The sequence below is a fragment of the Patiria miniata genome, unplaced genomic scaffold (genome assembly GCF_015706575.1).
Source record: "Patiria miniata isolate m_02_andy unplaced genomic scaffold, ASM1570657v1 HiC_scaffold_23, whole genome shotgun sequence".
NCBI classification, from domain to species: domain Eukaryota; kingdom Metazoa; phylum Echinodermata; class Asteroidea; order Valvatida; family Asterinidae; genus Patiria; species Patiria miniata.
The window spans coordinates 7111505-7138799 of NW_024037062.1; the positions used below are offsets into that span (position 1 = coordinate 7111505).

General features: G+C 44.7%; 1 protein-coding gene across 3 annotated transcripts; it reads right to left on the bottom strand.

Annotated features, from left to right (window-relative positions):
• Positions 1 to 1456: 1456 nt before the first annotated feature.
• LOC119731221 (solute carrier family 15 member 4-like) lies at positions 1457 to 27295 on the bottom strand. 3 transcript variants are annotated; one of them, XM_038204305.1, is made up of 10 exons: positions 27090 to 27295; positions 26490 to 26631; positions 24844 to 25334; positions 23072 to 23279; positions 22013 to 22182; positions 19396 to 19613; positions 17552 to 17738; positions 15542 to 15742; positions 12935 to 13066; positions 1457 to 1743 (listed from the first exon to the last, which is right to left on the bottom strand). In XM_038204305.1, the coding sequence occupies exons 3-10, from the start codon at positions 25217 to 25219 to the stop codon at positions 1481 to 1483; spliced, it is 1755 nt and encodes a 584-aa protein (XP_038060233.1). In that variant the 5' UTR covers positions 25220 to 25334; positions 26490 to 26631; positions 27090 to 27295; the 3' UTR covers positions 1457 to 1480. The 3 variants fall into 3 exon arrangements, with proteins under 3 accessions (XP_038060233.1, XP_038060234.1, XP_038060235.1); XM_038204306.1 differs by lacking the exon at positions 26490 to 26631; XM_038204307.1 differs by lacking the exons at positions 26490 to 26631; positions 27090 to 27295 and adding an exon at positions 25698 to 25800.

Genomic DNA, 27295 nt, shown 5'->3' on the forward strand with positions numbered 1-27295 from the left:
TTTTTTGTGTGCAAAAAGGACCAGGCCATTTTTCCTTCCAGCCTCATGTTGGTTACGTTGATTTGAATGGGAAAAAAATCAAGATGGCCGCAACATGATAATGGTCTATTTATATTGCATAGCACTTTCACCCAGAGAATAAGACAAGGAAATTTCCCTTTTCTGGACAGTGTTGTTTGTTGCTCCCATAAAGGCATGATTTTCACCAGCCTCTGTCCATCTTATGATCAATTTCGAGGCACAATTTCCTTAAGACTGTAGCACAATATGAATCACTATGCATGTCTGCATGTGCTTGGGTTTGTAAACTGCGCGGATGTCATTCACGGCAGAAGCGGAAAAAATGTTGCAACCTGATGCCACTTCCGCGATTGTGTACAAAGTCTATGGAGAGTCAAGAACATTTTCTAAGTATTTCCTCAGAGCCAGATTCATGTCTTATCATCATTTTGCAGTGAATGACCTTCATTGAGATGATATATGAAGAAAAAAGTGGCGTCAGGTAGCAACATATTTTCCGCAGAAGCTTCATGCTTTGGCACAAAACCGTTACCAGAATTTGGGGGTTTTGCTGTGGTTATTCTGTTTTCAGGGATTAGTTGTTGTTTTGTTACATACCTGTTTGGGACGAAACAGGTTTTAGGGTCACTGCATGTAAATGGTGATATTCTTTGAACGGATTCAGCAATTTTACTATTTTTTTTTCAACTAAAAGTAGCTTACAAAATTGGCTTTCCAGTCATTGTGTTATGTGTTACATATTTTTAAATATGAAATATATTTTTGGGGGTTAGGGTTTTGCTTTTTTAAGTTGACTTGCCCTGTATATATCGCAAACAGCGATATAGGTCAATAAGATTGCGAAACTGTCTCGGGTATTGATGGATGGGCGTTATAGGCCCAATAACACAAGCTTAGTAACTATTATATAACTGACATACAGATCCTTGTCATTTGATTGGTGGGACTCACATCACGTTACATTCGTTATTGCTCCCATTCACGCAGGGGCTCAAAAAGTCTGATTCACCCATGGGGAATGGGAAATACTATTGAACAGTTAGGATCATCCTTGTAGCGCCTATTGTTCCAAAGAGCCAGCGCTACAGAGATGGGTTCAAACATTTTCCTGAAGGGGTGGTTTACAAGAGAGAAATTTTTCCACCAATTTTGTAGTGAAATAAAAGTTCAAATATATCAAGTGACACGGATCTTTATGTCAGTTATATAAAACAAATATTTAAATTGTGAAATGGGAGGAATATTATCGCTCGGCCTGGACATTTCAAGTTCACTCGGCTTCGCCTCGTGAAATGGAAAAGTCCAGATTTAACCTTGCGAGCATATTCCTCCCATTTCACTCTGAGCCACTCAATATTTGTATAACATACAAGAAATTTAAACACACATATGTGAATGAAAGGCAAAAGTCCAAGGGAAAGGCAGTAGGTGATGGCAGAAACAAAAAGGCAACTTATTTCTATATCATTCCAGAATCACTCAAAAGGGGCGAGGTTTCAGACTGATTTCCCCCCTGTTTCTTCCTGCTAGATCTTTTTCCTCTCTCCCCAGGGTCAGGGGGTCGGTTGTCATACTGTAGCTCGGCATCCTCGACATAGATGTAGCCCCTTGCAATGAGCAGAAAACAGCCGAAGTCGATGGCCATGATCAGAGCTAGTAGAAGGAAGAAGTACTCAAGGTGACCTTTGTTGATTTCATTCGGGATCCAAGCCCCACCCGCACCTAAAAGCAAGTTAATTGAAATAGCAAAATTATTGTTAGTTTTGCTGATCTCAGGGTACCGGTGTAGCATATCTATTTATTTCTTGTTTATCCTGGGGAGACCTTTCAGTGGAACACTGTTTTTCAAAGGTGCCCAGCAGTTAGAACAAGCATACGATAGTGTGGAGCAACGGTGTGCTTGCAGCGAGTTATTATTTATAGCGCGAGCAGCAGCGAGCTTGCGCAGCGCCCTCTGAAATTGGGTCTGTTCGCGTGTTCTAAAGCATGAGCTGATCACAGCACGTCGTTGAGTACGAACGTGAATTGCGGCGTCTCGTGGAGAATGAACGTGTGTGTGTGTGCGTTGTCGTGTTGCTGCACTGACGTGCTGACGACTGGGCGAGGACAGGAGGTTAGTAGCTGGAGACACACCGGGGATCTGAATTCATGGTCTGTGTGTTGCTACCTCGTGGGCTGTATCCATTGGGGCCTCGGGAGTCCTGCCGCCGGTAACTTGAGGTTGCCTGATAGGAAGTCGCAAAAGAGCGTGGGGGAGCGCTGCGAATAGTCCATCCTTGACGTAGGTGCCGTTTCATCCAGTAATTATTGTTGATTAACTCTTACATTCTAATTGAACCCAATAGAGAATTAAAAGAACTTGATTGTCGTTGTTGTCTGATGAATAAAGGTGTCAGTGTCTGTTCCTTCATCGTTTGTTCAGTCTGCCAGTTAGTGTCCCTCCCTTAAGTGAACACCCTTAAGGAGACTACTTTGTACGTGTTGGCGGCATATGGCCTTCCGAACGGACGCATTCCCTAGGTCACCTAGATCACCGTCGTCTAGGCTTACCAAAGGTTTATTCAGGAGGCCAGGGCGACTTGAGTAAGAGGAGCCCCGGTTCAAGCAGCGCCACATTGGTGTCAGAAGTGGGATAAAAGCGTACATCAGGAACCTTGAGGATAGAGGATAAAAGGAATGGAACTGCTGAATAAAGACATGATGGAGGAAGAACTTGCCATTCTTAGAATGGATGTCCAGAGAGGAGATGAACTTCTTCAGGAGGCCATTGAGGAAAGGCAGCGTCTGAAGGACGAACTGGAGAAGATAAAAGGGGAGTTGCTGGAGTCTACGCAGCGTGGACTGGAAATGACACCGGGAATTAAAACTCCAGAGTTGTTTTCGCTAACACAGAGGATGTCACCCTTTGGAACAGTGCCAGCAACACCAGCCAATACGATGGCAACCTCTGTGAGAGAGGAATGTACCTTGGAGACAACCAAGAAAGATGGACCTGCAGGAACGGTCTTTAAGGAGAAAAACACATCGGAGCCAGTCAAGGAGGACGTGGCTGAATCAGAGATCAAGTTAAGGAAACGGAACATTTGTCCGGATAGATTTAACGGTAAGGTGCCTTGCAAGGACTACAAGGCACACTTTATGGCCTGTCGTGTGGCCAATGGTTGGAACGATGGGCAAGCGAAGGTGCTTCTTGCTGCAAGCCTCCAGGGACCAGCCTTAAGTGTGTTGGGTTGCCAGCCGGAGGGTAGGAAATATTCCTTCAGGGATTTAATCAGCTCGTTAGACCAGAGGTTCGGCCCAGGTCAACAGGCGGAGTACCATTTAATGGAGCTTCAACATCGTCGTCAGGGTGAAAAAGAGACATTACAGGAGTTAGGGCAGAGTATCAGGGAGCTCTCTGCGTTAGCGTTTCCCGAATTCTTAGAGGAAGGAAGGGATCGATTAGCGAGAGGACATTTCATGGATTCAGTTGGAAATAGGGCGATTAGAGAAGCGATTTTCAGGGCCAAACCAACATCCCTGGATGACTCAATTAAGGCATCTCTGGCTGCTGAGAGCTTCCACAAGGTGGAAGAGCAGAGAGCTGCAGATAAAACCAAGAAGTATACAAGAATGGTGGAAATGGAGCCAACCGTGGAGGCTACGGGAGAGGTTCCGGTTAATCAGGCAGTCGTAGATCGAGCTGTCCAGCAGATAATTTCCCGTCTAGGGGAGAATGTTCCTACTGGGAGCAAGGAGACGAGACGACCTTTCGGACGCAGGAAGGCAAACACTGAGGACGTGTGCCACAATTGCAGGTGGAAAGGGCATTTTGCGCGAGACTGCAAGAAGCCGAAGGCCAGGAGATCAAGGATGTCGGGAAATGACATGCAGCCGTCTCAGGGACCTGTGAAACGGCTGGAAGAAGTCAAGGGTCAGACAAGTGCAAAGGAAGCCACCACTAAGGTGGAAGTGGATCATTAGACCAGGAGGTGAAGACCCACCAGGTACCACTGGAGAGTGATGGACAACTGCGAGGAGAGGAAACCCTTAAGGAATCCCCCTTGAGTTGCGGGCAAGGAGGCTTGCCCACCCTTGAGGTGCCAGCCTTAAGGGAGACGCTGCGACAGGGAAGTGGACTTTTCGTACCTGCTGTGGTTAGGGGACTTAAGGTGAACATGTTGATCGACACTGGTGCTACAAACACTTTACTTTCTATGTAGACGTACTACAATATGTCACCGGAAAGAAGACCTACGCTGAACACTGAAGGAGTTGGGGTGTATGGTGCAGACGGAACATTAATCAAGACTATGGGAAGCGCCTGTGTAGCGGTCCAGGTTGGGAAGTCAGTGAGAGCAGTTTGTGTTGTTTTTGCACAACTGGAAGTCGAAGGAATCCTGGGAATGGATTACTTGATGCCGACCGATGGGAGGCTGGATTTTAGAAACTTGATGTTCACCGTAAATTGGGAGCAGATCAAGTGTCTTGACAGACAAGGCGCACATTTTTGCGCCCGAGTGATGGTTGAGGAGACGACCATCGTGCCGCCTGGACACGAAGCTCTTGTGCCAGGCCGGGTTACAACTAAGGTAGCGGGAATAGGAGTACTCGAACCTGCAGATGAAGGTGAACTTTCGGGCAGAGGACTTGTAGTGGCAAGACTACTGGTGAAACCAGACGAAGGAAGGCTGCCAATTCGCGTATTTAATCCAGGACAGCGGCTGTGCGTTGTGAAGGCGAGCAGCATGGCAGGGTTCCTTACTGCAGGAACTACCTGAATATTTAAGGGACCTGTATAACAGAAGCACTGAAGGGGTCGACTCAGAGTTTCATCAACAGATAGCAGGGCTACTGAACGACTATAGTGACGTCTTTTCGAGGGATAAGGACGACATTGGGCACACTAACAGGGTGAAGCTTCGAATAGATACAGGCGATGTGAGGCCGAGACGTGAGAGGCCACGAAGGTTCCCTGCTGCAGAGCAGGACGAAATATACGGACAAGTTCAGGACTTACTCGAGGGAGGAAAAATTGAGCCTTCAAGCAGCCCGTGGGCTTCAAATGTAGTATTGGTCAGGAAAAAGGATGGGACCAAAAGGTTCTGCATTGACTATAGAAAACTAAATGCAATGACTGTGAAGGACGCCTTCCCTATCCCAAGAATTGACGACTCACTGGACGTCCTTGCCTGATCAGGCTGGTTTTCAACCCTGGACTTGACTTCAGGCTACTGGCAGGTAGCCCCGGACAACGAAGCGAAGGAGAAATCGGCGTTTGTTTTAAGGGGAGGGCTGTTTAACTGGCGTGTCATGCCCTTTGGCATGTGTAACGCGCCGTCAACGTTTGAGAGGCTCATGGAGTGAGTTCTCAGTGGCCTGCACTGGGAAATTCTTCTAGTATATCTGGACGACGTTAAGGTGTACAGGAGGACAGTTTCTAAAGAGCTAAGCCTAATTCAGGGGTTTTCGGACATCACCCGTCCCCTGCACCGTCTGACTGAAAAATCAAGGCAATTTGAGTGGACAGAGGAGTGCCAGGAGTCGTTTCAGGAACTTAAAGGACGACTTACTAGGGCACCGATTTTGATGTATCCTGATCCTAAGTTGGAATTCATCCTGGATACTGACGCCAGCGCTTTAGGGAACGGAGGAGTTCTGTCTCAGGTAAAGGACGGCCAAGAGAGAGTTGTGTCTTATGCCAGCAGAGTTCTAAAGAAAGCAGAACAAAACTATTGCGTTACGCGCAGGGAACTGCTTGCTGTTGTTAATTTTCTGAGGCAGTTTAGACAGTACATATATGGACATCGAGTCACAATCAGGACAGACCATGGAGCCTTGAGGTGGCTTCTAAACTTCAAGGACCCGACAGGACAAACAGCGCGTTGGCTGCAGATCATGGGAGAGTTTGACTTCGAGATAGTCCATCGGGCTGGGAAGTCACACCTGAATGCTGATAGCCTGTCACGCAGACCCTGCTCACAGTGCGGAAGGGACGAAATCAGCAGTGACGCAGATGAAGAGAAATCTGTGGAAAGAAGTGTTGTGATGGACACTTCGGATCAAGACGCGGAGGTTCGAGCAGACTTACGCGTGGTGGGGGTGCAACCCCAAATCTTAAAGGAAGGTTGGAGAAGGGCTCAGCTCGAGGACGAACAGATGAACTGGCTTATTCAGGCTAAGGAAGAGGCAGGCACACGCCCTGACTGGGAGATAGTTTCTCCAAAATCCATGGCTGCGAAGAACTACTAGCTGCAATGGGAACAATTGACAGTCCGACAACGGATCTTGCAGCGTCGGTGGGAGTCCCACGATGGACGGGAGGTGCATTGGCAGACTTTAGTGCCACAAGAGTATCGGGAGGAGATACTGCGGGAGATGCATGCAGGAAGGACAAGCGGTCACCTGGGTACAAAAAGGACCATGGCTAAGGTACGCCTTAAGTTCCATTGGTCAGGCTTGAGTGCTGATGTCAGGTCCTTCATTAGGCAGTGAAACTTGTGTGCGAAGAGAAGGTCGCCGAGCAAGAAGCGGAAGTCACCTCTACAGCAACATTTAGTTGGGTTACCTGTCGAGCGAGTGGCTATGGATATCTGTGGGCCCTTCCCTGTAACAACTAGTGGAAACCGAAACATCCTTGTGGTCGGTGATTACTTCAGTAAATGGTTTGAAGCGTATCCCATCCCTGATGAAAAGGCGGTCACCGTTGCGGTGCGATTTGTCGAGGAGTTCGTGTGCAGGTTTGGAGTTCCCAGGACGTTGCACACCGACCAGGGAAGGAACTTTGAGGCGAACCTACTTGCCGAAGTTTGTAAGATCCTTGGCGTAGAAAAGACTCGGACAACACCATACAACCCTAAATCAGACGGTATGTTCGAGCGCTTTAATTGGACACTAGTGAACATTGTAGCAATCATGATGAAGGACCAGGGAAACAAAAAGGACTGGGAAAGAGAGTTGCCTTTTGCAACAGCGGCGTACCGTAGTACTCCACAGGAATCAACGGGGGAAATGCCCAACATGGTCATGCTTGGCAGGGAAGTTTCCCTTCCAATCGATCTGACAATTGAGGAACCATCTGCAGAGGAGGAGACGCAAGACTTGGACTATGCCCAAGAGATGCGGATGAGGATGCAGCGATCTCATGACAGAGCCCATAAGTGCCTTGCAAAGAGTGCCAGGAGGCAGAAGCGCCACTACGACAGGAACGTCTGCAAGGAACAGTTCATCGAGGGCAAGTTCTGCTGGTTGTTTAACCCAGCGAAAAAGAAAGGGGTATCTCCAAAGTTGATGTGCAGGTGGGAAGGTCCATACCTGATACTGGACAAACTATCCGACGTGACTTATAGGATTCAAGGGAAGAGTGGGGGAAAGATGAAGGTTGTCCACAGCGACCGCCTCAAGCCCTATGAGGAAAAACTGTTGAAGCCTTGGGCCAAAAGGAGTAGTAGTCTGGAGAGAGAAAATAAAGTTTATCCAGAAACTCAGCTACAAGAGATAAGTGAAGTGAGCCAAGGTAGTGACCAGGAAAAACAGGCCTCACCTGAAGTTGAGTCACTTGAGGAAGCCAATCTCCCTGAAACAGAGGAGTTAGCAGAAGCAGATGCGCTGATGGGAAGTAAGGAGTCAATTCAAGAGAACTTGATACCGGAGGCACAGGCGGGACATGTGCAACCCTCAGTACCGGCTAGAACTGAAACAGCACCTGCGCCAGCAGGGAAAAGCCCAGTGCGGGCGAGAAAGAACCCACTGCGCCAGCGGCGGCCAACTCAGCGATATCGTTAATCAAAGATTCAGATGATCAGAATTACATAAGTGACGTAAGCAGGACAAATTCAAGGGGGGATGTACAAGTATTAAGGAGGCTTACCTTGGTGTTTATTTTTCGTTTTGCAGTTGAAAAATCTAGTGAAGGATGGACAAAGGAAAGGAGTGGAGTCGACCCAAGGACTGGGACACAGTACGACTTGTGAAGTGTAAGAGTGCGGGGACACCTTCATAAATAAGAGGAGGTTTGACAAGCATGCGAGTAGTCATGGGTCAAGGCAGATCCTATTCTTCTGCTTGAAGTGTGAGCGGGGCTACACGAGGAAGGATAATCTGAAGGTGCACTAAAATAATCACCACCCTTCATCTCTGGACGACTTGGCCAAGATCTACCAGGAGACAGAAGAAGAACACAAACGTGGAAAGGCTAATGCAGGGAGTAGGCAGGCTAACAAGGAGCGACAAAAGGATCGCCCTGACAAGCGCCGAGCTTCAGAAATGACGGAGGATAATGGGAGGCCCAAGGGGAAGTAGCCGAAGGCGGCAGAAGAGTCTGAAATGGGAACAGAGGAGCCATCGACCGAGGATGCCTTTAAATGGCCGGTACCCTTAACTCCTGGGCGGATGGAGACCGCGGATGCTCCTGAGTTGTCCCTTTCCCCGGCCTCATTGTCGTTGGTCGATCAGTGCCTTAGCCAACAGCCGCAATCCCTGGAACACAGATCTGGTGGAAAGCCGAAGGGAATGATGTCCATGGTTCAAGATCTGAAGTCCGAGAGTGGAAGTGAGGACGAGGAGGATGTGCGTGTTGTGCTTCATGGTGAGCCGAGTAATATCGCAGCCGGATCCCCTTCCCAGAAGATTAGCCTTCGGCGAGTCCTTGAAGGAAGTTCCCTGAAGCACCACATCAATTATCCTGCGACTGGTGTTGCGCAGGGTACCTCATCTCCCAAGCCAGCCTCAGCCGGATTGTTTAAAATCCATGGAGATGAACGTGGGTCACAGCGTGCAGTACCTGTCAGCACCCCTGACTTGGAGATAATGATGGCTGGAAAGGTCCGGCGTGTCAAGGAGGTGCACACCACATCAAGGTTCCAGAACGGTGTCAAAGTTTCTGAAGAAATCACTGAGAGAACCTACGAGGTCAACTTCACTGCCGGTTTTGTTCTTCAGTAGCTACGTATCTGCAAAGTCATCTTAAGTGTTATCTTGATTAAGAACCTTAAGAACTGCAAATTAAGTTTTGTTTTCATGACCTTAAGGGCGTGATTTATTTATAGTTGTAACTGTTGTTTAGAGTTACTTAAAGTTTAAAGTTACTGAAACCCTTTTTGTATTTTAAGACTCTTAAGTCAGAGTTGTGTTTATTAACATGAGAACCTTTTGCGTGTAAAACAGATTTTCATTGTATAAGGTATATGGATGTTTGTGAGACCTTATTTAAATCATTTTGAGAGTCAAATAGTGAACTGAAATTGCCAGCGAAGTAGATGTTTACTTAAGTATTCCTGCAACTGTTTACCTCAAGTTCATTACCTTAAGTGACTAGAGTTGTGTCAAAGTTTACCTAAAGTTTATTACCTTAAGTGAACAGACCTTACCCTAACTTACCTCAAGTTTCACCTTCACCTTAAGTTTATTGCCTTAAGTGAACATTATTTTGACAATTATTGTTTCATGCTAGCAGCAAGCACATCCTTTGCTTTTAGTTATATCAGTTTTGAAGACCGAGGACGGCCTGAACTTGAGGGTGAGGCTGTGTGGCGCAACGGTGTGCTTGCAGCGAGTTATTATTTATAGCGCGAGCAGCAGTGAGCTTGCGCAGCGCCCTCTGTAGTTGGGTCCATTCGCACGTTCTAAAGCATGAGTTGATCACAGCGCGTCGTTGACTACAGACGTGAATTGCGGCGTCTCGTGGAGAACGAACGTGTGTGTGCGTTGTCGTGTTGCTGCACTGACGGGCTGACAACTGGGCGAGGACAGGAGGTTAGTAGCCGGAGACACACCGGGGATCTGAATTCATGGTCTGTGTGTTGCTACCTCGTGGGCTGTATCCACTGGGGCCTCGGGAGTCCTGCCGCCAGTAACTTGGGGTTGCCTGATAGGAAGTCGCAAAAGAGCGTGGGGGAGCGCTGCAAATAGTCCACCCTTGACGCAGGTGCCGTTTCATCCAGTAATTATTGTTGAATAACTCTTACATTCTAATTGAACCCAATAGAGAATTAAAAGAACTTGATTGTCGTTGTTGTCTGATGAATAAAGGTGTCAGTGTCTGTTCCTTCATCGTTTGTTCAGTCTGCCAGTTATTGTCCCTCCCTTAAGTGAACACCCTTAAGGAGACTACTTTGTACATGTTGGCGGTATATGGCCTTCCGAACGGACGCATTCCCTAGGTCACCTAGATCACCGCTCGTCTAGGCTTACCAAAGGTTTAGTCAGGAGGCCAGGGCGACTTGAGTAAGGGCAGAAGGCAAATACATTTTACTGGGCGCGACACGAGCCGCCGCGGCGCAGTGCGGCGCTTATTTCCCAGCTGTTTATTTCCTCTCTACCCTCGGCGCTGCGCGGCGCTCAGACCAGACATCAGCTCATTAACTTTCGCTATTGTGCTTGTCCCATTGTTATGTTAATGAGCGAGGTCAGTGGAGAAGTTTTGGTCCACGCACGAGGCGGGCCGCGGCGCGCCGTTGAGCCATAAAATGCCCCCATTACGTGGATGCGATGGACAAAGACCGACCGTTTATTCCTTCCTCCATGCGTTTATAAAGCTATGTAGTAGGGAGTCCAGTTTTGGGCAGTAAATGTAACCACGCAAAATTAGACAATTTCAATCCGTGCTAATGAGTATCAACATGACTCTAAAAAATATAAAAGGTATCCTGATACAAGAAAAATACACCCCCAGACCAGTGTTGGAACTAACACCTACGTCTTATCATGGAGCCATGGTCTTATTCATAGTTTCGGTGATGGCAAGAAACCCATGCAGGGGCGGGACTAAAAGACGCAATCACAGTACCGAGATTTTGGCTGGTATTCTGCACTCCGTAAAATCACACATAATAAAATGGAGACCAGTGTTGGAATTTTTTTAATGAATGGACCATCAAATCAGTTTCGTTGACGGGAATAGGGTAGGGGCGGGACTAAAACACGTAATCCCCAATAGGATTAGACTCACCTACAAAGAAATTTGCTGGTATACTGCACTTCGTAACGGTCACATATTTATAAATTGGAGACCAGTGTTGGAACATACGCCTACGTATTATTAGTTTCGGTGATGGCAAAAAAACACATGCAGGGGCGGGATTCAAGGACGCAATCACAGTACCGAGATATTGGCTGGTATTCTGCACTGCGTGACATCACACATATACATTGAAAAGGAGACCAGTGTTGGGACGAACACGTGAATCATTTTTTCCCCGATAGCGGGCTGCAGGGGAAAAATATAACTGTGTAGAACAACAGACCTTGGAATTTATCAGTATGAACGCGAATACAAAGTAAATGGATTGATGTTTTTGTCATCTTGGCATCAGGTAGTGTTTATTTCTTCAGATCAACAAGTGAAAAAAGTTTCAAGACATGATAACTGGTGGCAAATAGTGTTCCATGTTACGTTTATTTTGGAAGCGAAAACGTTGCCAAAAATACCCACGATTATTTTTGTGATCAAAAATTGTTCCAACATATTAAAAAACAAGCTCCAGTTCGTTACCGTCGGCGCGCTGCGGCTGGCCGCATGACCTGAGTGCAATCAGCCGTGAAAGCAATACGCAAATCTTCACCTATTGTTATGCAGGAAGCTTAATCTGGTCGGCGGCGCCGAGGGTCGGCGGGACGCAGCGCGCCGACCCTCGGCGCTGTGCGGCACTGTAAGGCGGCTCGCGTCGCGCCGAGTAAATTTTATTTGCCTTCTGCCCTAAGAGGAGCCCCGGTTCAAGCAGCGCCACAATAGTATAAAAACAGAACAAGCAATAAAAACATTACAAAGATATAATTAAGAAGATTAATAAACAGTAATATGAGACAAGGCTGATCACGGTTGTTACACTGGCCTTGTTGGTAGTATGGACTTGTTGGTAGTATTGCGCATGCATAAGTATGATAATTGGGAGAGTGACGTGCGAGAGTGATGAGTCTGATTCTCATAGGAGTCAGATTTTTATGCCAGACCAGCTTTGTTTCCTCTCTGTACCATTCTCACTGACTGACTCACTGACTGAAAGACTGTCACATGTGTGCGCTGGGCAGTGCTATCATATAGGATTACAGTGGAATGTCGCTATACAGAACACCGCTACACCGAACATTCGGTTATACCTGTACGTAGTCTGGTTCTGTGACCCCACACAAAATGAAACAGAGCACTTTATAGACGTCAAAGAACTGTAAGGTCAGGGAACCAGTTAAGCTGGCTTATACCTGTTGATATACTTTCCAATGGTATGACGTGGCGACGAGGAGTAATACGGTCGAATCACTTCCAGGTTGTTCAAAATAGTGCCACAATCACATAAAAACACATTTTTACCCCAAAAATCCATGTTGCTGATCATCAAACAATTTAGGGAAGAGATAAATTTCAATGACGTCATCACTGGCCCGAAAAAATTGTCAGCAGAGGCAACATTTGTGACGTTTTTTTTTACAGTGTGGCCGGGCACCCCAGCTATTTCTCTGTGTATGGGTCGATAGGTGAGGGTTGAAAGGTCATGTATAAGCACGGGCTTGATCAGTGTCAAGCTATTTTGGTATTTTGGTGAAAAATGAGATAATATTGTATTCTCTGTGTTTTATTATTGATTACCAACTTACGTAACTTGTAATTCTTTTATTTGAAGGCCAATTTTGTCCATTTTTGCTGGATATACTTCGGAACTTATATTATTTATTGGGTGGTTTTTTCCAGATGAGACGGCCTCTACCGTTTTCAAAAAAACGTCAGGTATTTCTAATCAAGGATGAAAGGGCGCCCTCTGCTGATTTGTACCGGTACAATTGAAAAAGGGTTAGTACGCGGCTATTACGGCGCGGTGGGCCGTGCAGGATTTAAACAGAGTCAGCGGTTGAAATGCTATTTACAAAAATAGCGTGGCTAGTACCGTAGGCCTACATGTATGCAATTACAAGTATTTGTCATCCATGTTATCTAACTTACCCAAGGTAATCGCATTGACAATGGTGACCAGTAGTGACCCGATGTAGCTACCTAGGCCTGATGTTAGCAAGAAAAGCCCCATGACCACTCCTTGCATTGCTTTGGGTGATTGAGAGTACGCAAACTCTAGGCCTGCAAAGACAACAACATTTGCAACAATAAAAACCATAACAAAAATAATAATAGAGATTTAAATATAGAATAATAAATACTTAAGACAGTTTACCCATTCCTATTAGTTAAGAGCCAGTCATGTACGTGGGTGGTTTTAAACAGTTGATAAAACACCGGCTGGCTGGTTTTAAACACTTTTTCGGTGTCACATGAAACTGACTTTTTTGAAATGTGGTCCCTTTTACCCTTTCATTGGTTGAAAGTTTCACAATCTTCACTTATAACGCATGCACAATACTATCAATGAGTCCGTATTTCATCAAGTCCTAAATTCACACAGCTGGCACTGCCGCATTCTGCACCGCAAATCTCCATATAAGGAGATTTTTGGTAGCACTCATGAGAGGCAAATACCATAAACATAGGTAGAGGGGTGCTTCAAAAAAAAAATGAAGTAAAATTGTTCAACAAATTCATTGGAAATGTATAATTTTGACTTTTTGACTTTTTGACCGAAAGGTAGATAAATGAATGATACAAATATTGAGTAGCTCAGAGTTGAACGGCAGGAATATTATGGCAAGGTAAAATCTGAACTTTTCCCTATTCATGAGGCGAAGCCGAGTGAACTGCAAAAGTCCAGATTTTACCGAGCGATAAAATATTCCTCCCATTTCACAATTAAAAGCCACTCACTATTTGTTTTATATAACTGACATATATAACTGACATATAGATCCTTGTCATTTGATTTATTTTAAAATAAATTTTAAATGATTTCAAATCTTTTTACATCACGAGGTAAAGCATTCAACAATTGTTTTATGACGTACACCTCAGCAGATTCTGTTGGTTTTAATATTTAAAAATTATTGAAATCTAAATACAGTTAAAATTATGTTCTATTTCAATACAAAATTGGTAAAAAAGTATGGGTATTTCTCTCTTCCAAAACACCCCTTCACAAATTGTTTGAACCCAACTCTGTAGTGCTGGCATTCATCAAAACAGCATTTTTTGGTGACCTATGCCTCAATAGTGTAAAAGAAAGGTATTGCACCTATTATTCTACAGTCACGTCATGAATTCAGACCCCAAAAAATAATTTTTTGGGTGACCTTTGACCTCCATTTCCCTTTTTGTTCAATTGGCAGACACAACATGATGCAACAGGAATCAAAGTCAGTGGGACTTTTTTGCAATGGAATATGTACATATATGTCAAGCACTATTCACTTTTGTTTCCAGATGGACTTGGGTAACCACACTTTTAAGCTTTTTTCCCACACCCATTGGTCACTGTTAGAGTGTGCTGCTTGTCCAATGTGCCTCTTATATTGCGCCTGCGTCTGCCCTTAAAAAAGGGAAATGGAGATCAGAGGTCATAACAAAATTGTCTTTGGGGTCTGAATTCATCATGACATGCTGTAGAATAATAGTTAAAATACACTTCTTTTGCACTATTACGGGTCATGACAAAGTGGCATTTGGAAGGGTAAATATGATAAATAGCGGCAATTAGGGTATATACAAAGTTCATTGACCTCTTGCAGGTCACCAGAGGTCAGATGTGAAATGCCCTACATATGAAAATTTGTTTCACAGCATGAGCAATTGACAGCTAGACCTGGGTCTTCAAAAAGTTGGGGTTTCAAGAGTAAATCTTATAAATAACCAGAGGTCACAAAATGTTCCCATATTGGTCATCATTTTCATTAATGAAGACCTACAAGTATGACGTAGACCGGGTCATAGGAAAGCGGTGTTTTCAAAAGGTCATTGACCTCTGACAGGTCACCAGGGTCAGATATGAAATGTCTCCATATTTGAGAAAAATATGATCGCAAGAACACCTGACATGCGAAGTTTCATGCTTTTATCACAAAGTGCACAATTCTGTGCACAAACTGGAAGACTGCCATAGCCAAATATTACGCTTCATCATGTACGGGTTGTGCAGGATTTCATGATGTTTTCATTATTTTTTTTCTTGGAATATTAATTCTCCATGAATCCTTGTAAAATAACAAAATTTAGCCTTTTTCCATGACTTTCCATAGCTTAATAAATGTCATGCACTAAGTACAATTACTTAAATGTCCATTGTGAAAAATCAATGTACTTGACTTAACCCTTACCCTACTAGACCCTCCAACGCATGCCAATATGTGCCTCAAGAAAATCTCCTATGTTTTTTGCATGGCCCTCCAATATCTGCCATGTCATTTCAAGGGTAACTGGACAGGCACTCCAATACATGCCACAGAGAACAATGAGAGTCCTCTGATAACATAGTGCGTGCCCCCAGCTGGTCAGTATCAGGCACCCTCCAGGGCCTCCAACTCCTGCCAGTTGGAGCCTTCACTGTTAAGACAAACTATCTGCCAATAAACTGCAGCTGGAGGGCATTGGCATAACCAACTGACATGCAGTAAACTACCCTCAGAGAGTAAGGGTTAAACACTGGTTGTTCGACCCCTACTTCACTTGTACCTGTAATGCTTGTGAAAACCTCACTGGCTCCTATAAACGTGTACTGAGGAACCTGTGCAAAGACGGACAAGTCCGACGCATTGAAGGCCTTGCCAGCAACTTCCTGCTGGAAGTAGCCATACTCCTTGATGTTTGCTTTCCGGCCAAACTCGACTCCAGCTGCCAAGATCATGGAAAAGACAGCTAGTGCCATGCCAATACCTGCAAGGTTACAAACAATGGAAAACAAAAGCAAAAACAGAGAGATGTGTATGAAACAATTAACAGTAATAATAATATAGGTGGAGTGCCGTGGCCTAGTGGTCTAAAGGATTAGGACGTGCTGGGTTAAAAGATTAGGACGTGCTGGGGTGGTATGGAGAAACAAGCAGCTCCATTCCCACTGAAATATCCGATCCTATAGCATAGCTTTCAACATCAGCCTCTCCTAACCAAATCCTACTGTCTGGCTTCTCGTGCCAACCCCGTTTTGACTAAATGACAGAGGGTGAAAGCGTGCTCCTGACACTATAACCAGGTGCTCCGGGTAGATGGAGCTTGTTAGCCGTGGTTGGTAGTCCATCTAGGAGAAGGACAACTCTAATTCCAAACCTGGGCAGAAGGAGCTCGTCAGCCTTGGCTGGCAGTCCACCTAGGAGAAGGACAACTCTGATTCCACACCCGGGTAGGTAGAACTCGTAAGCCTTGTTCGGCAATCTGCCTAGGAGAAGGTAAACCCGATCCAAAACCCATGTGGTGCCTACGTGCTGGCGACCTCCGAACAACCTGAGCTCTCGGCAAGGCACTGCAGCGCTGTGACAGCGCTTTGCACAAGTTTCAACATCACTTTCACATATTGGAATGGAAGGCTCATCAAAAGTCCTGCGGCGATGGATTCACAAACGAGTGGGGCAGGCTCAGACTGGCTGGAAGCCTCTAGTTCCTATCTGCATGTAGGCGGGCTCAGAAAGATGGTCGACGGAACCTGGGACGGAACAGCAGTTTCCTTCGGCAGCTACCGAGTCGACTGAGCAGGCCTGATCAGGATTCGCGCTGCTCACCTCATACGAGGAGGGGCCTAGAACAGTTGGCCTAAAAATCGCCTGTTCCTCCTTCTCTGGGCTGATTGCCCCATTTGCCAGAGTGTCTCATCATGCAGTCGAAATACAAAAGGAAATAAAAATAAAGATATTACGATGAAGGCTCTGAACGTTGCTACGTGGAACGTTCGCACACTCCTTGACAACCCCAACAACAGTCAACCCCAGCGTTGCACGTACCGCTTTGGTCACCGCTAAACTGCGCCGATACAATATCACCATTGCCGCCCTATTGCAAAACCCGACTCTACGACAAAGGCTTGCTTGTCGAAGTCGGCAAAGGATACACGTTATTTTGGAAGGGCCGCCCAGCCGGCTCCCCACGCATCCACGGGCACTTTGTTGTTTTTGTCACTGCCTGAATTGCCAGTTGGCATCAGCGAGCGCCTGATGACGCTTCGATTCCCACTTGTGGAAGGCTGTTTCGTCACCTTGCTCAGCGCATACGCACCAACCCTTGTCTCATCTGACGAGGAGAAGGCTCTGTTCTATGGGGCCGTCCCTCTGCTCTACAATGTGTCCCCCAGACTGACAAAGTGCTGCTACTCGGTGACTTCAACGCCTACCGGCCGTGTGTACTCCCCAGGGAATTGAGAAGGTTTCAGGAGTGTTTGCCCGTTGAAACAGGGGTAATAATAATTGTAAAGCGCTTTGATACCCCATTATTAGTAAAAGCCTGTTATTAGTATTATTTTTATTCACAATGCCTTTGCCCTACTGTTAAATGGTGACCTGTTTGCAAAGTTGCTCTCTCGTGCCCTTTAGCAAACTTGTGGAAAAACTTTAAGCGGATAACGGACAGAAAAGCATGCGCAGTGTGAGGTTACAGAGCACAACTTGTGTAGAGTAGATCATTGGTGCATCTGTTTTGTTTGAAGCAACAAAAGTGCTCAAAACAGTCTTTCAACCGAATGAGGAGATACGGTCTTACCTATTCGCTTCAGTTTGGTGAGAGGATATCCAATTCTTGCCATGAATGGGTAGAAGATACGATCCACGACGGGAATCATGACAAGAATAATGGCGACATCAAAGAGGTTGAGAGCAGCCACTGGGATAGTGAAACCGCTGTAGACCAGACGCATGCGTTCGCCTTGTAGCAAATAGGTCGTTGACATCTGGAGACAATTCAACACAATGACACGATGAATTACATGTACAATAATTGAAAATAAGCTAGTTTGGTATTTCAACTGCAATACATGCACGTCCAGATGTCACAATTTTTCTTTCGGGATAAACAATTGCCATATGCGCACAAAATCAAGGCGGGTACCAGCAAAATTCAAGAGATTGTATTGTTCTGAAGTATGCACAAAATTCCAGAAAGTTTGGACCGCAAAGTGATTTTAGTGTTTTGTATGCCCCAACTTTTGGGGCGAACAAAAATATCCATCATCTTTTTGATTGCATGAAAAAACTTGCAGAGTGCAGATTAACTACTGCGTTTATCCCAAAGTAAAAATTGTGGAATCTTGTTATGCACATGCGCAGTTGGAGTACCGAATTGGCTTATTACAACTCATAAACATTGTGAGAACAAAAGTTATGGCGTTACGGCCCATCAAATGGAATTTTTTACTATGGAAATGCTATATTGTTCTTCTCAAACACGACTTGCAAACTGCATGTATAGTTGGGATCACAATTGTGATCTTTAGGGTTGTCCATTTCAGATATTTTGGAATTCGATTATTCGAAACTGCATTTGACCCATAGAGCTATATTCAATTACTAGAGCGCTCACTCTTCATTCTTGCGCGGAGAAGCTTTGAAGGGGCTCTTGACGCAGACATTTTGAATGCACGTGAGTGTTTGTAGTTAACACAATCAAAATAGATGGATTGATTTTTTATAAGTGTGCTCTACATGTAAGGCGCAAGTCGAAGATACGCAAACAACTTAAGAGCGTCATGCTGGTTCAAAAAACGTCACAGCGAAAAGCATCTGCAGCGGAGGGACACGCACACGTTGCGCTGTTTGCGTAGAGCAAAATGACACTTTCATTTGCTGATCGGTTTTGGGCGTGTCGGTTTCGATGACGCACCGGTATGGAATACAAACGCAGATATGCAAATAGACGTACAAAATACGTACAACATTTCTAGTTCTCCATATGTTTGTGATGCGCCCAGCAGGCATCACTTTGTACACGAGTTAGCACTCTAGTAATTCAATATAGCTCTATGATTTGATCTAACATTGCAACTGCATTGCAACTGCAACTTTACCAAAGGTACATGTACTACATCACGCGGGAACAAGGCAGGGATAGTTACATAGCATGCATGCATGCATAGAACATTCTTTTCATTGAGAGAATTGCAGGTGGGTACGATAATTTTCAAAGCGTACTGGCCTGATATTCAATTGTATGCCTGGCTAGAACATTGCAAATACTGCAGATGAGTGCGGTGACTTGTCAACATGGTAAATTCAATCATCCCTGCGTTTTAATCTTGCCCTTTCACTGCAAGCAATAGTGTTCCTAGCGCTATCAACAAATACTTGCCGAACTTACGAACCGACCATTTTGGTTCGGTTCGGGTTCGGTTCGGTTCGGATTCGGCGGTTTGGCTGCAGCACTAGCAGTAAACATCATTTTAAAAAATGAAAAATCACACTGCGCACGCACTCAAGAGATCCAATCATTGGCTTTAAATGTGAACTAGCCACCGGTCCCCATATAATGGGAGCGGGAAGCAGTCAAGGATTGGGACTGGCTGCATCAGTGGAATTTAAAAAATTCCAGACTTGAACTAAGACTATACTCACCTGGAAGTACACAGTCCAATAAAAGATGATGACGATAAAAACTGGTATAATTCTTCCCAAGGACCTGACTTCGTCCACTTTGAGGTCTGGGAAGTGACCACCGAAGCTGTGCTTGGCGCGATCCAGCCAGGATGTCATCTGGTCTTTCCTGGCATTAGGCTTCCTGATTCTTGATAGAGCCTGCCAGATGATTTTGGCGACAGTTGTGAACACGCTCCCTTGAAAGATAAAAAACAAAACTAATTGGGAAATCTTAGACAAATACTAGTACAGTTTTTTAGAAATATCAAACATGGACCAATTGGTAGACCGCAAACATATGGCTGGATAGCTCAGTTGGTAGAGCCAATATCTGGCAGGCCTGCACGACAAGGTCACAGCACATTGAGCACTACAATATGCTGCCTCACAGGCAAAGAATGGGGCAGCCAGCATCTCTACACAATGTACTTCCGTCCTGGCCCTGGACTACGCTCCCACTGACTATCGTGCACCTGTATGGTCTAGGAGTGCTCACACGCACTTGGTAGATGAGAGCCTAAACAACACGCGCTGTGTCATCACTGGCTGCCTGCAACCAAGCCCAGTGGAAAAGCTCCCAGTCCTAGCAGGAATGTCACTAGCTGCCCTGAGAGGGAAAGCCCACATTATGGCATTGCCTTGCCGTGCGCTCAATCAAGACCACCTACTCCATCAGGTCATCACTGAAGAAGCTGGACAACCTCGCCTCAGATCAAGGCATCCACTCACACCTGAGGCACCGTCAGTGCTCCCAGCCTCCCACAGGCACGCACCAAGACAACAACATCCAATGGACTGCCAAATGGACTGTGGAGTGTCATGGCCTAGCGGATAAGAACACCGGAATCATGTGCTCTGGTGTTTCAGAGGCAACAGTGGCATGGGTTCGAGCCCGCCGGGTGGACACTTGTACCCTTGAGCGAGGCACTTAACCATTATTGCTTCATCCTTCGGATGGGACGTTAAGCCGGAGGTCCTGTGTGTTGTAAGCCTAATGCACGTAAAAGAACCAAGTAACACTTATCACTAAGAGACGAGATTTGCCCCAATGTTTCTGGTCTCCTGTATAAACTCCCACGCTGAGTATTTAGGAGATGAACCAACCAAGATCCCAAAAAAATTAATGGTGGCAGCAGTGGCACCTGTCATCATCACCCCTGAGGAGCTGCACCTCCATGCCATCAGAGTGCTCTCCTGGCTCAGACCTCCCCCGACGCTCATGGGTGAACCTAAACCACCTGCTAACTGGAGTGGGACGTTCCAATTCCAATATGACAGATTGGGCTTTACATCAAGCCCGGCATGCAAATGCCGAGCAGAAGAACAGATGGCGAACGACATCATCTGTGAGTGCTCTCTCCAGCAGCCACCCAATGGAGCCCAAGGTTTGGCTGATGTTGATGTTCCCACAAAGGAATGGCTGCTCAATACCAAACTTGAGAGCTAAGCCTACACCAGTGTTGGTACTATATAAAAGAAGAACCTAGATGACGTTGTTGTTGTAGATATGCAATAAACCACCGCCGCGACAACCCCCACGGCCGGAGGGCGTTATCACGACAAACCGGTATCGCCCACAAACCGCCAGAAACGTCATCTTGGTAATCTTGTAGTTGTGTAATGCGCGTCCACCTGTTTGGCCTAATACATGCAGTGCACATTCAAAACCTTTCGTAGTCCAAACCAAATTCTTAAATTTCTTCCATGCAGTGCGCAGCATTCTATAAATTTAGGGTCCACTTTTTTCCCGTCCCTGTTACATCTGACATCTATGATTGTATAATTCTGATGCACTCCTTTAATGCAGTCATCCTCCAAGAGTGATTATGAATAGCAAACTACCCATCCAACAAATAAACAATCATTTGAAGTCACTTTTAATGATGCTTGAATGGCAAATTACAAAGTACCAAGGTAACAGGGACGGGAAAAATGTCACACTTTGGACCCCAAATTTATAGAATGACCCACCAAGATGCAGCAAGACTTTTGTGCAACTTCACTGGGCAGCTGTTTTGTGGTATGTAGTCATGGTAGTACGGGTGGCAATTGCGTGCAGAAGTAGTGCATGTGCACTCGTCTCCCCCCTTTTTCGGGAGGGGGGATTTTTACAAGCTTCCCTAGATGTTGTTGCTGGTGGTAACGTGTGTTGGGGACACGTGTGGTCTAGCGGTGGAGCACAGGATTCGTGATCGAGAGGTTGTGGGTTCAAACCCCACCGTGGTCATGCGTGTTGTGCCCTTGAGTAAGGCACTTCACCTCAATTACTCCTCTCAACCCAGGTGTTAAATGGGTACCAGCATTGTTCAATGCTGGGAAGGTAACAGACTCGCTGTGGAGGAGGTGTGGCGATCCCCCCACAGCAGCATATGAGTCTGGCCCAATCGCTATGAAAGAGAGATGGGCACTCCGTTCCTGTGAATACAGGTTCGTCCCCTTTACCTTTACTTTTTTGGTAACGCCCTCTCATGGCAGCGACTTATCATGTATCAAACCACAACAACGTCTTGCCTGTATACTTGTTCAAACCCACTCCAGTCAATTTCTTTGTTGTAAAGAAAATTCAACTTAAAGAAAATTACTAAAGTTTGCTGACCTTCAGGTGGCCTCATGCGGTACCACTTTCGGCAAATCAGAAGCATGATGATCGCCACGACGATGGAGGCTGCTGGGATGGCATATCCCACATCGAATCCGATCTCCTGCTGTACGTAGACCACAGCAGAGAAGGAGACAGCCGAACCCACATTGATGAACCAGTAGAACCTTCACATGAAAAAGTCAAAAATTGTCAAGTACTGAGCACGGTAAAATCAAATTGCAAAGTGTAATACCGTAGCAGCTGTAACACTAAAAATTCTGCAGGAAACGATATGGTTTTGTTCATAAATAACTACATCAAATATAACTACATAGCCTATTTGTCATTTGATTAACAGTTTAAATGAACTTCTATTTAAATACAAAATTGGTGGGCAGTGTATTTATCTCTCCAAATAAAACCACCCCTTCAGGAAACATTTGAACCCAACTCTGTAGCTACTGGCTCTTGAACAGTAGCGCTATGCGCAACGCGCACACCAGCATGCATTTGCTCACAAATATCGAACCATGGAACAAGAATGATCCTAACTGTTGAATAGTAAATCCCATTCACCATGGGCGAATGCAGCCAACCATTGGACACTATTGTCAAGCGCCTTCAGACCAAGGCTAGGGTGAAGCATACAGTTAGGCAATATAAAAAAAAAAACATGTTTAGCATCCTGCCTCTTTGACAAAAAGGAAGGAGGAGGCCCTTTTTTTTTGTTTTTTTCTTTTCAAAATGGCCGCCCGACACATTTTTCAAGCCAACGCGGCTGGGCTATTTTTCAAGATGGTTACCAGCTTTTTTCAAAATGGCCGCCACTTGGACTCATTGACTATTTCCACAGCTTTAGACACGGTATAAAAGTCTAAAAATATGATTTCTTTCGTCAGAGATCGTTAAAATTTATCAATTTTTGTCTTTATAAAAAAAAAAAAAAAAAAAAAAAAGGAGGCGGCCTCTAAAAAGGAAGCGGGCGGGGACGCTAAACATGTTTTTTTTTTTACTTCGCCTTAGTGGCATTGAATTAATCCATCAAAACGGTAAACTTCCACGTCACAATCTCACCAATTGAAGAAAGATTTGACGGGACCCTCTCCAAGATCATCCAACTGTTGAGCTCCGAACGGGCCCACGTTGGATTTGATGCCGCCTGTACCGATGGCAATGACGGCTAGACTGAAGAGGAAGAAGCCTCGCTTTTGGCCCTCAGTCAGCCCTAGGTGGGGGCCATACTGGGTAAAATCTATGGAGATGATGGGCAACATGGTCGTGCCTTGATCAAAGAAATAGAGAAAAGACACCAAAATTGATTTTTCAAATTGCTGTTTTTTTAACAATAGCCGACAATGGATAAGAACCTCATTAGTATTCGTGAGGCTTAAAAAGATTGATAGATATTGCGCCCGCCAATGTTACAATTGTCAAAATTGCACGTAGTCAGACCTATTTTTCCAATTTTAACGAAAAGTAATGAACATATCACAACGACTTTTAGCACACACGTGGATAATTATAGGGGAAATAATCCTTCTTTCTCCTTCCAAACCGGAGAAATTAATTTTCAAAGATTTCACCTGCCAACATGACCATGTCTGTGAACATGTAGTTTCATTCAAAATAGTGTAACGTATACCTTTAGAAATCGTCCTTCGCAACCATAATTATGGCCGACATGTACATGTTTGTATGTATGTATGTCAAATTCCACACTTTTGATGAATGCTTCTTTCACAAATTTTGAGTTAAAACGTCCACAAGGAAAATTAGCTCAAATGTCTTCTTACACGTGTTCTTTATACTATTGTATGGTGAAAATATACATACATACTGGTGCATACAATAAATTCAGAATATGAGTTAACAAACTTTGGCATCTCTCTCTTCTGGACAGACTGTTTCGCACCATAAGGCACTCATCAGCAGAATGACGAAAAATAGAATACAAGTAGCATCTTACCTTATTTCGAATCAAGCGCGCGCACGCGTTACGTGCGTTACGTCATTGAAGTTAGTACGCGTTTACGTCACTGAAGTTAGAACACATCTTTCTCGATGCCTGCACTTGGAGACGATTTCGCTTCTCTTATTCAGTGTACCTAGATCTGGCCTACATATGATTATGTACAAATTGCATCTCTTGTTTACGTTAGAGTATGGCAGTGCTTTCAGAACAATGTCCCATTTGATTTCATAGTCTTTCCCTTTGTCCTTTAAGTCCCATACTCTAACGTAAACAAGAGATGCAATTTGTGTATAGCAGAGAAGTACATAATCATATGTAGGCCAGATCTAGGTACACTGAATAAGAGAAGCGAAATCGTCTCCAAGTGCAGGCATCGAGACAGATGTGTTCTTACTTCAGTGACGTAAACGCGTACTAACTTCAATGACGTAACGGACGTAACGCACGTAACGCGTGCGCGCGCTTGATTCGAAATAAGGTAAGATGCTACTGGTATTCTATTTTTCGTCATTCTGCTGATGAGTGCCTTATGGTGCGAAACAGTCTGTCCAGAAGAGAGATATGCCAAAGTTTGTTTAACTCATATTCTGAATTTATTGCATGGTTATAGCTCTACAGAGATGTATCGAGCACTGTGAATTGTGATAGAAGACGATTTCATTGGACATACTGGTGCATATATGTAAATCCAGATCAGCAGCCAGTTTAGGCTCTCACATGTTTAACTGGATCAGTTACTTCGATTTCAATTATTCAAATAATATTCGAGTCCAAGTTGGAAAAATCGAATACTAAATTATTTGAAAATGCACAGCCTCATTTGATCACTTGTAAACACAACAAACATGGGTAAAAAAGAAGTTAAAACTGATACCTATGCAATAAATGAGGCCTGCTCCAAAGATAGCATTGTATTTCCCTGATACGGAGTCAGCAATCCACCCACCGACGACCGGCACAAAATAAGACGTCCCTGTGAAGATGAAAGTAACGGTGGTCGCGTCGGCACTCGAGAATTTCAGCTCGTTGGTGCAGTAGAGCACCAGGTTGCCAGCAATGCTGTAGTAGGTCAGCCGCTCGCACAGCTCTAAGACCAATATGCATAGCACCACGCCCAGACGATCTCGCTGGATGCCGAACAATGTTCTAGCAGGGGCTGGGAAGTCAATCTCCACGCTTGATGTCGTCTCGCTTTCAGGCCTCACTGGAGTATTCAAACTCTCGTCAATTTCTTGATAAACGGTGGACATTTTGGTGCATGTGGCTGACTTCGACGCGCACACACTTCAAGACAGCGTTTTTCTTATTCAGTGCAGCGTAAGCCGTATAAAACTCAAGACATCTGTGAAGAACCTAACGACTAATCTGTAAAATACAAACAAACAAAATGTAAATAAGTTTCAAAGTCATTCCAACATGTTTAAATTGGGGCTAAAACTTCATTTAGTCTTCGCAGTTCACAAACAAATATCAAAGAACCAGTTTTGACTCCAACAATAATGTGACAGCAAACTTCCACTTTTCCGAACTTTCACAGCAAATTTTCCTGGGAAAATCAAAGCAAGATACATGTTTTTGTCAAGTAAAACAACGACAGAGAAAAACATAGGAAAAAATCTATCAGGTACAATGTACTGTATTAATCCTTCTTTACAAAAAGAAATAAGCATGACAAAAAGACAACACAATTTTAGACAAAAATTAGCAGGCACATTTACCCATACGTACATTTCAGAAGAGAAAAATACAACAAATGTTAAACAAAACGGCAGTTGCAAGATGTAGTGATTGAGGCAGTGCGAACATGATAAACAAGATTGGGTGACAAACGACTACATCATGTGATATAAGCTGGAGTCACATGAGGATAAACCAGGAAATAAACAACATTCAATTCCCAAAACCACAAGCACGAGACCTTGAAACCAAATACAATTGCAGGGAACAAGTTGCAAGTTCAAAGTACATTCACCCATGTTTTACTTCACTCAGAGTAAACAACACGGGCACGGCATCAAAAGCACACAAATGGACCAGTTTAAAGTTGCATTCCCCGATTTTCATCCCGAAAAATAGATTTCTTTTCTAAATTGCTATTTTTTTAACAATACAAATGTTTATTCACTTTGGATTTGTTGGAAGGGGACGTGACATTGACTAATTAGCTTGAGTACTCCAGCTTAACAAGCTCATCAGGAATTTACATGTGAATTCCTGATGAGCTTGTTAAGCTGGAGTTACTCAAGCTAACATTGACCCCAAAAAATGGTAATCCTTAGGAAAAAATTCCATACTGGGCCACCACTCATATTCCTTAATATGACCTGAAAAGTACCAAGAAAAACTGTTAAAGGAGTGCAAAAATTCTTTGATAATACTTTAAAATGTTCTGTCATGGCCCATAGACTTTGTGCAGGAGCTCGGAGTGGTGGCCCAGTATGGATTTTCTTTCCTCAAAATGACTTTTGCAGGCTAATGCAGTCTTTTTCTTCATACAAAAACACTAAGGATTAGGCCTACCCAAAAAATAGGCCCATGTTTAGTTATTGAATCTTCACTTCTTGGCTGACATGCCTGGTGACAAACTTGGCCGGAGATGGGACCCGTAGCCACTGCACTTATACCCCAATCGGTGGCCATGATGAGTTGTTTTCTGGGTAATCTATGCATGGAGGTAGCCCCACTAGTGTGGCCGCGGTATGCTGCGCTGAACCTCTGCAGCGCAGCATACCGTGGCCACACTAGTGGGGCTAGCATGGAGGTAGAATTAGAAATGGTCAAGATAAGAACTTATCAACACAGACATGTTGATTAATATCGTCTAATGTCCAAAATTCGCGCTGCCCAATATTCGCGCAACCAACTTTCTCGGCTCGTATTGATATTGTTTTTCACACAACACGGACCGACGTACGTCAAATCACGTCGATGACCTAGCCCAGGTTGGACGAAGTCTTCATTGCAATACGACTAACGTAGGGAGGAAAGGGAGTCCACCAGGGCTAGTCGATGACCCATCGTCACATCGCCTTTATTCTCGATGCAGTTATGCGGAAATCAAAAGCTTTTCCGAAAAGCAATTTGAAAGTCAAAGAAATCAAAGAGAGTGTAAATGATTACCGTACTGAGTAAATACAAAACGTAACATTATTGAATGGCCCAGAAAACTAATAAAAACATCGCCACGAATTTCCAATCAGTGTCACCGTCCAACCCCGAAACGTGTGAAACTATTGTGAAGCAATTTTAGAATTGGTCGACTTTCACTAAACGACAGAGGGCGTAATCAGAATAAAGGTGCACGAAAAACGACGTGCACCATATCG

Excerpts from the sequence above, each read along its gene's own strand:
- LOC119731221 (XM_038204306.1), bottom strand. The coding sequence starts at position 25,219 with ATGTCCACCGTTTATCAAGAAATTGACGAGAGTTTGAATACTCCAGTG. Across the intron at positions 15,743-17,551 it reads CACCAAACTGAAGCGAATAG|GTATTGGCATGGCACTAGCT; the intron begins GTAAGACCGTAT and ends GTAACCTTGCAG. Across the intron at positions 1,744-12,934 it reads TGTCAATGCGATTACCTTGG|GTGCGGGTGGGGCTTGGATC; the intron begins GTAAGTTAGATA and ends ACTTGCTTTTAG.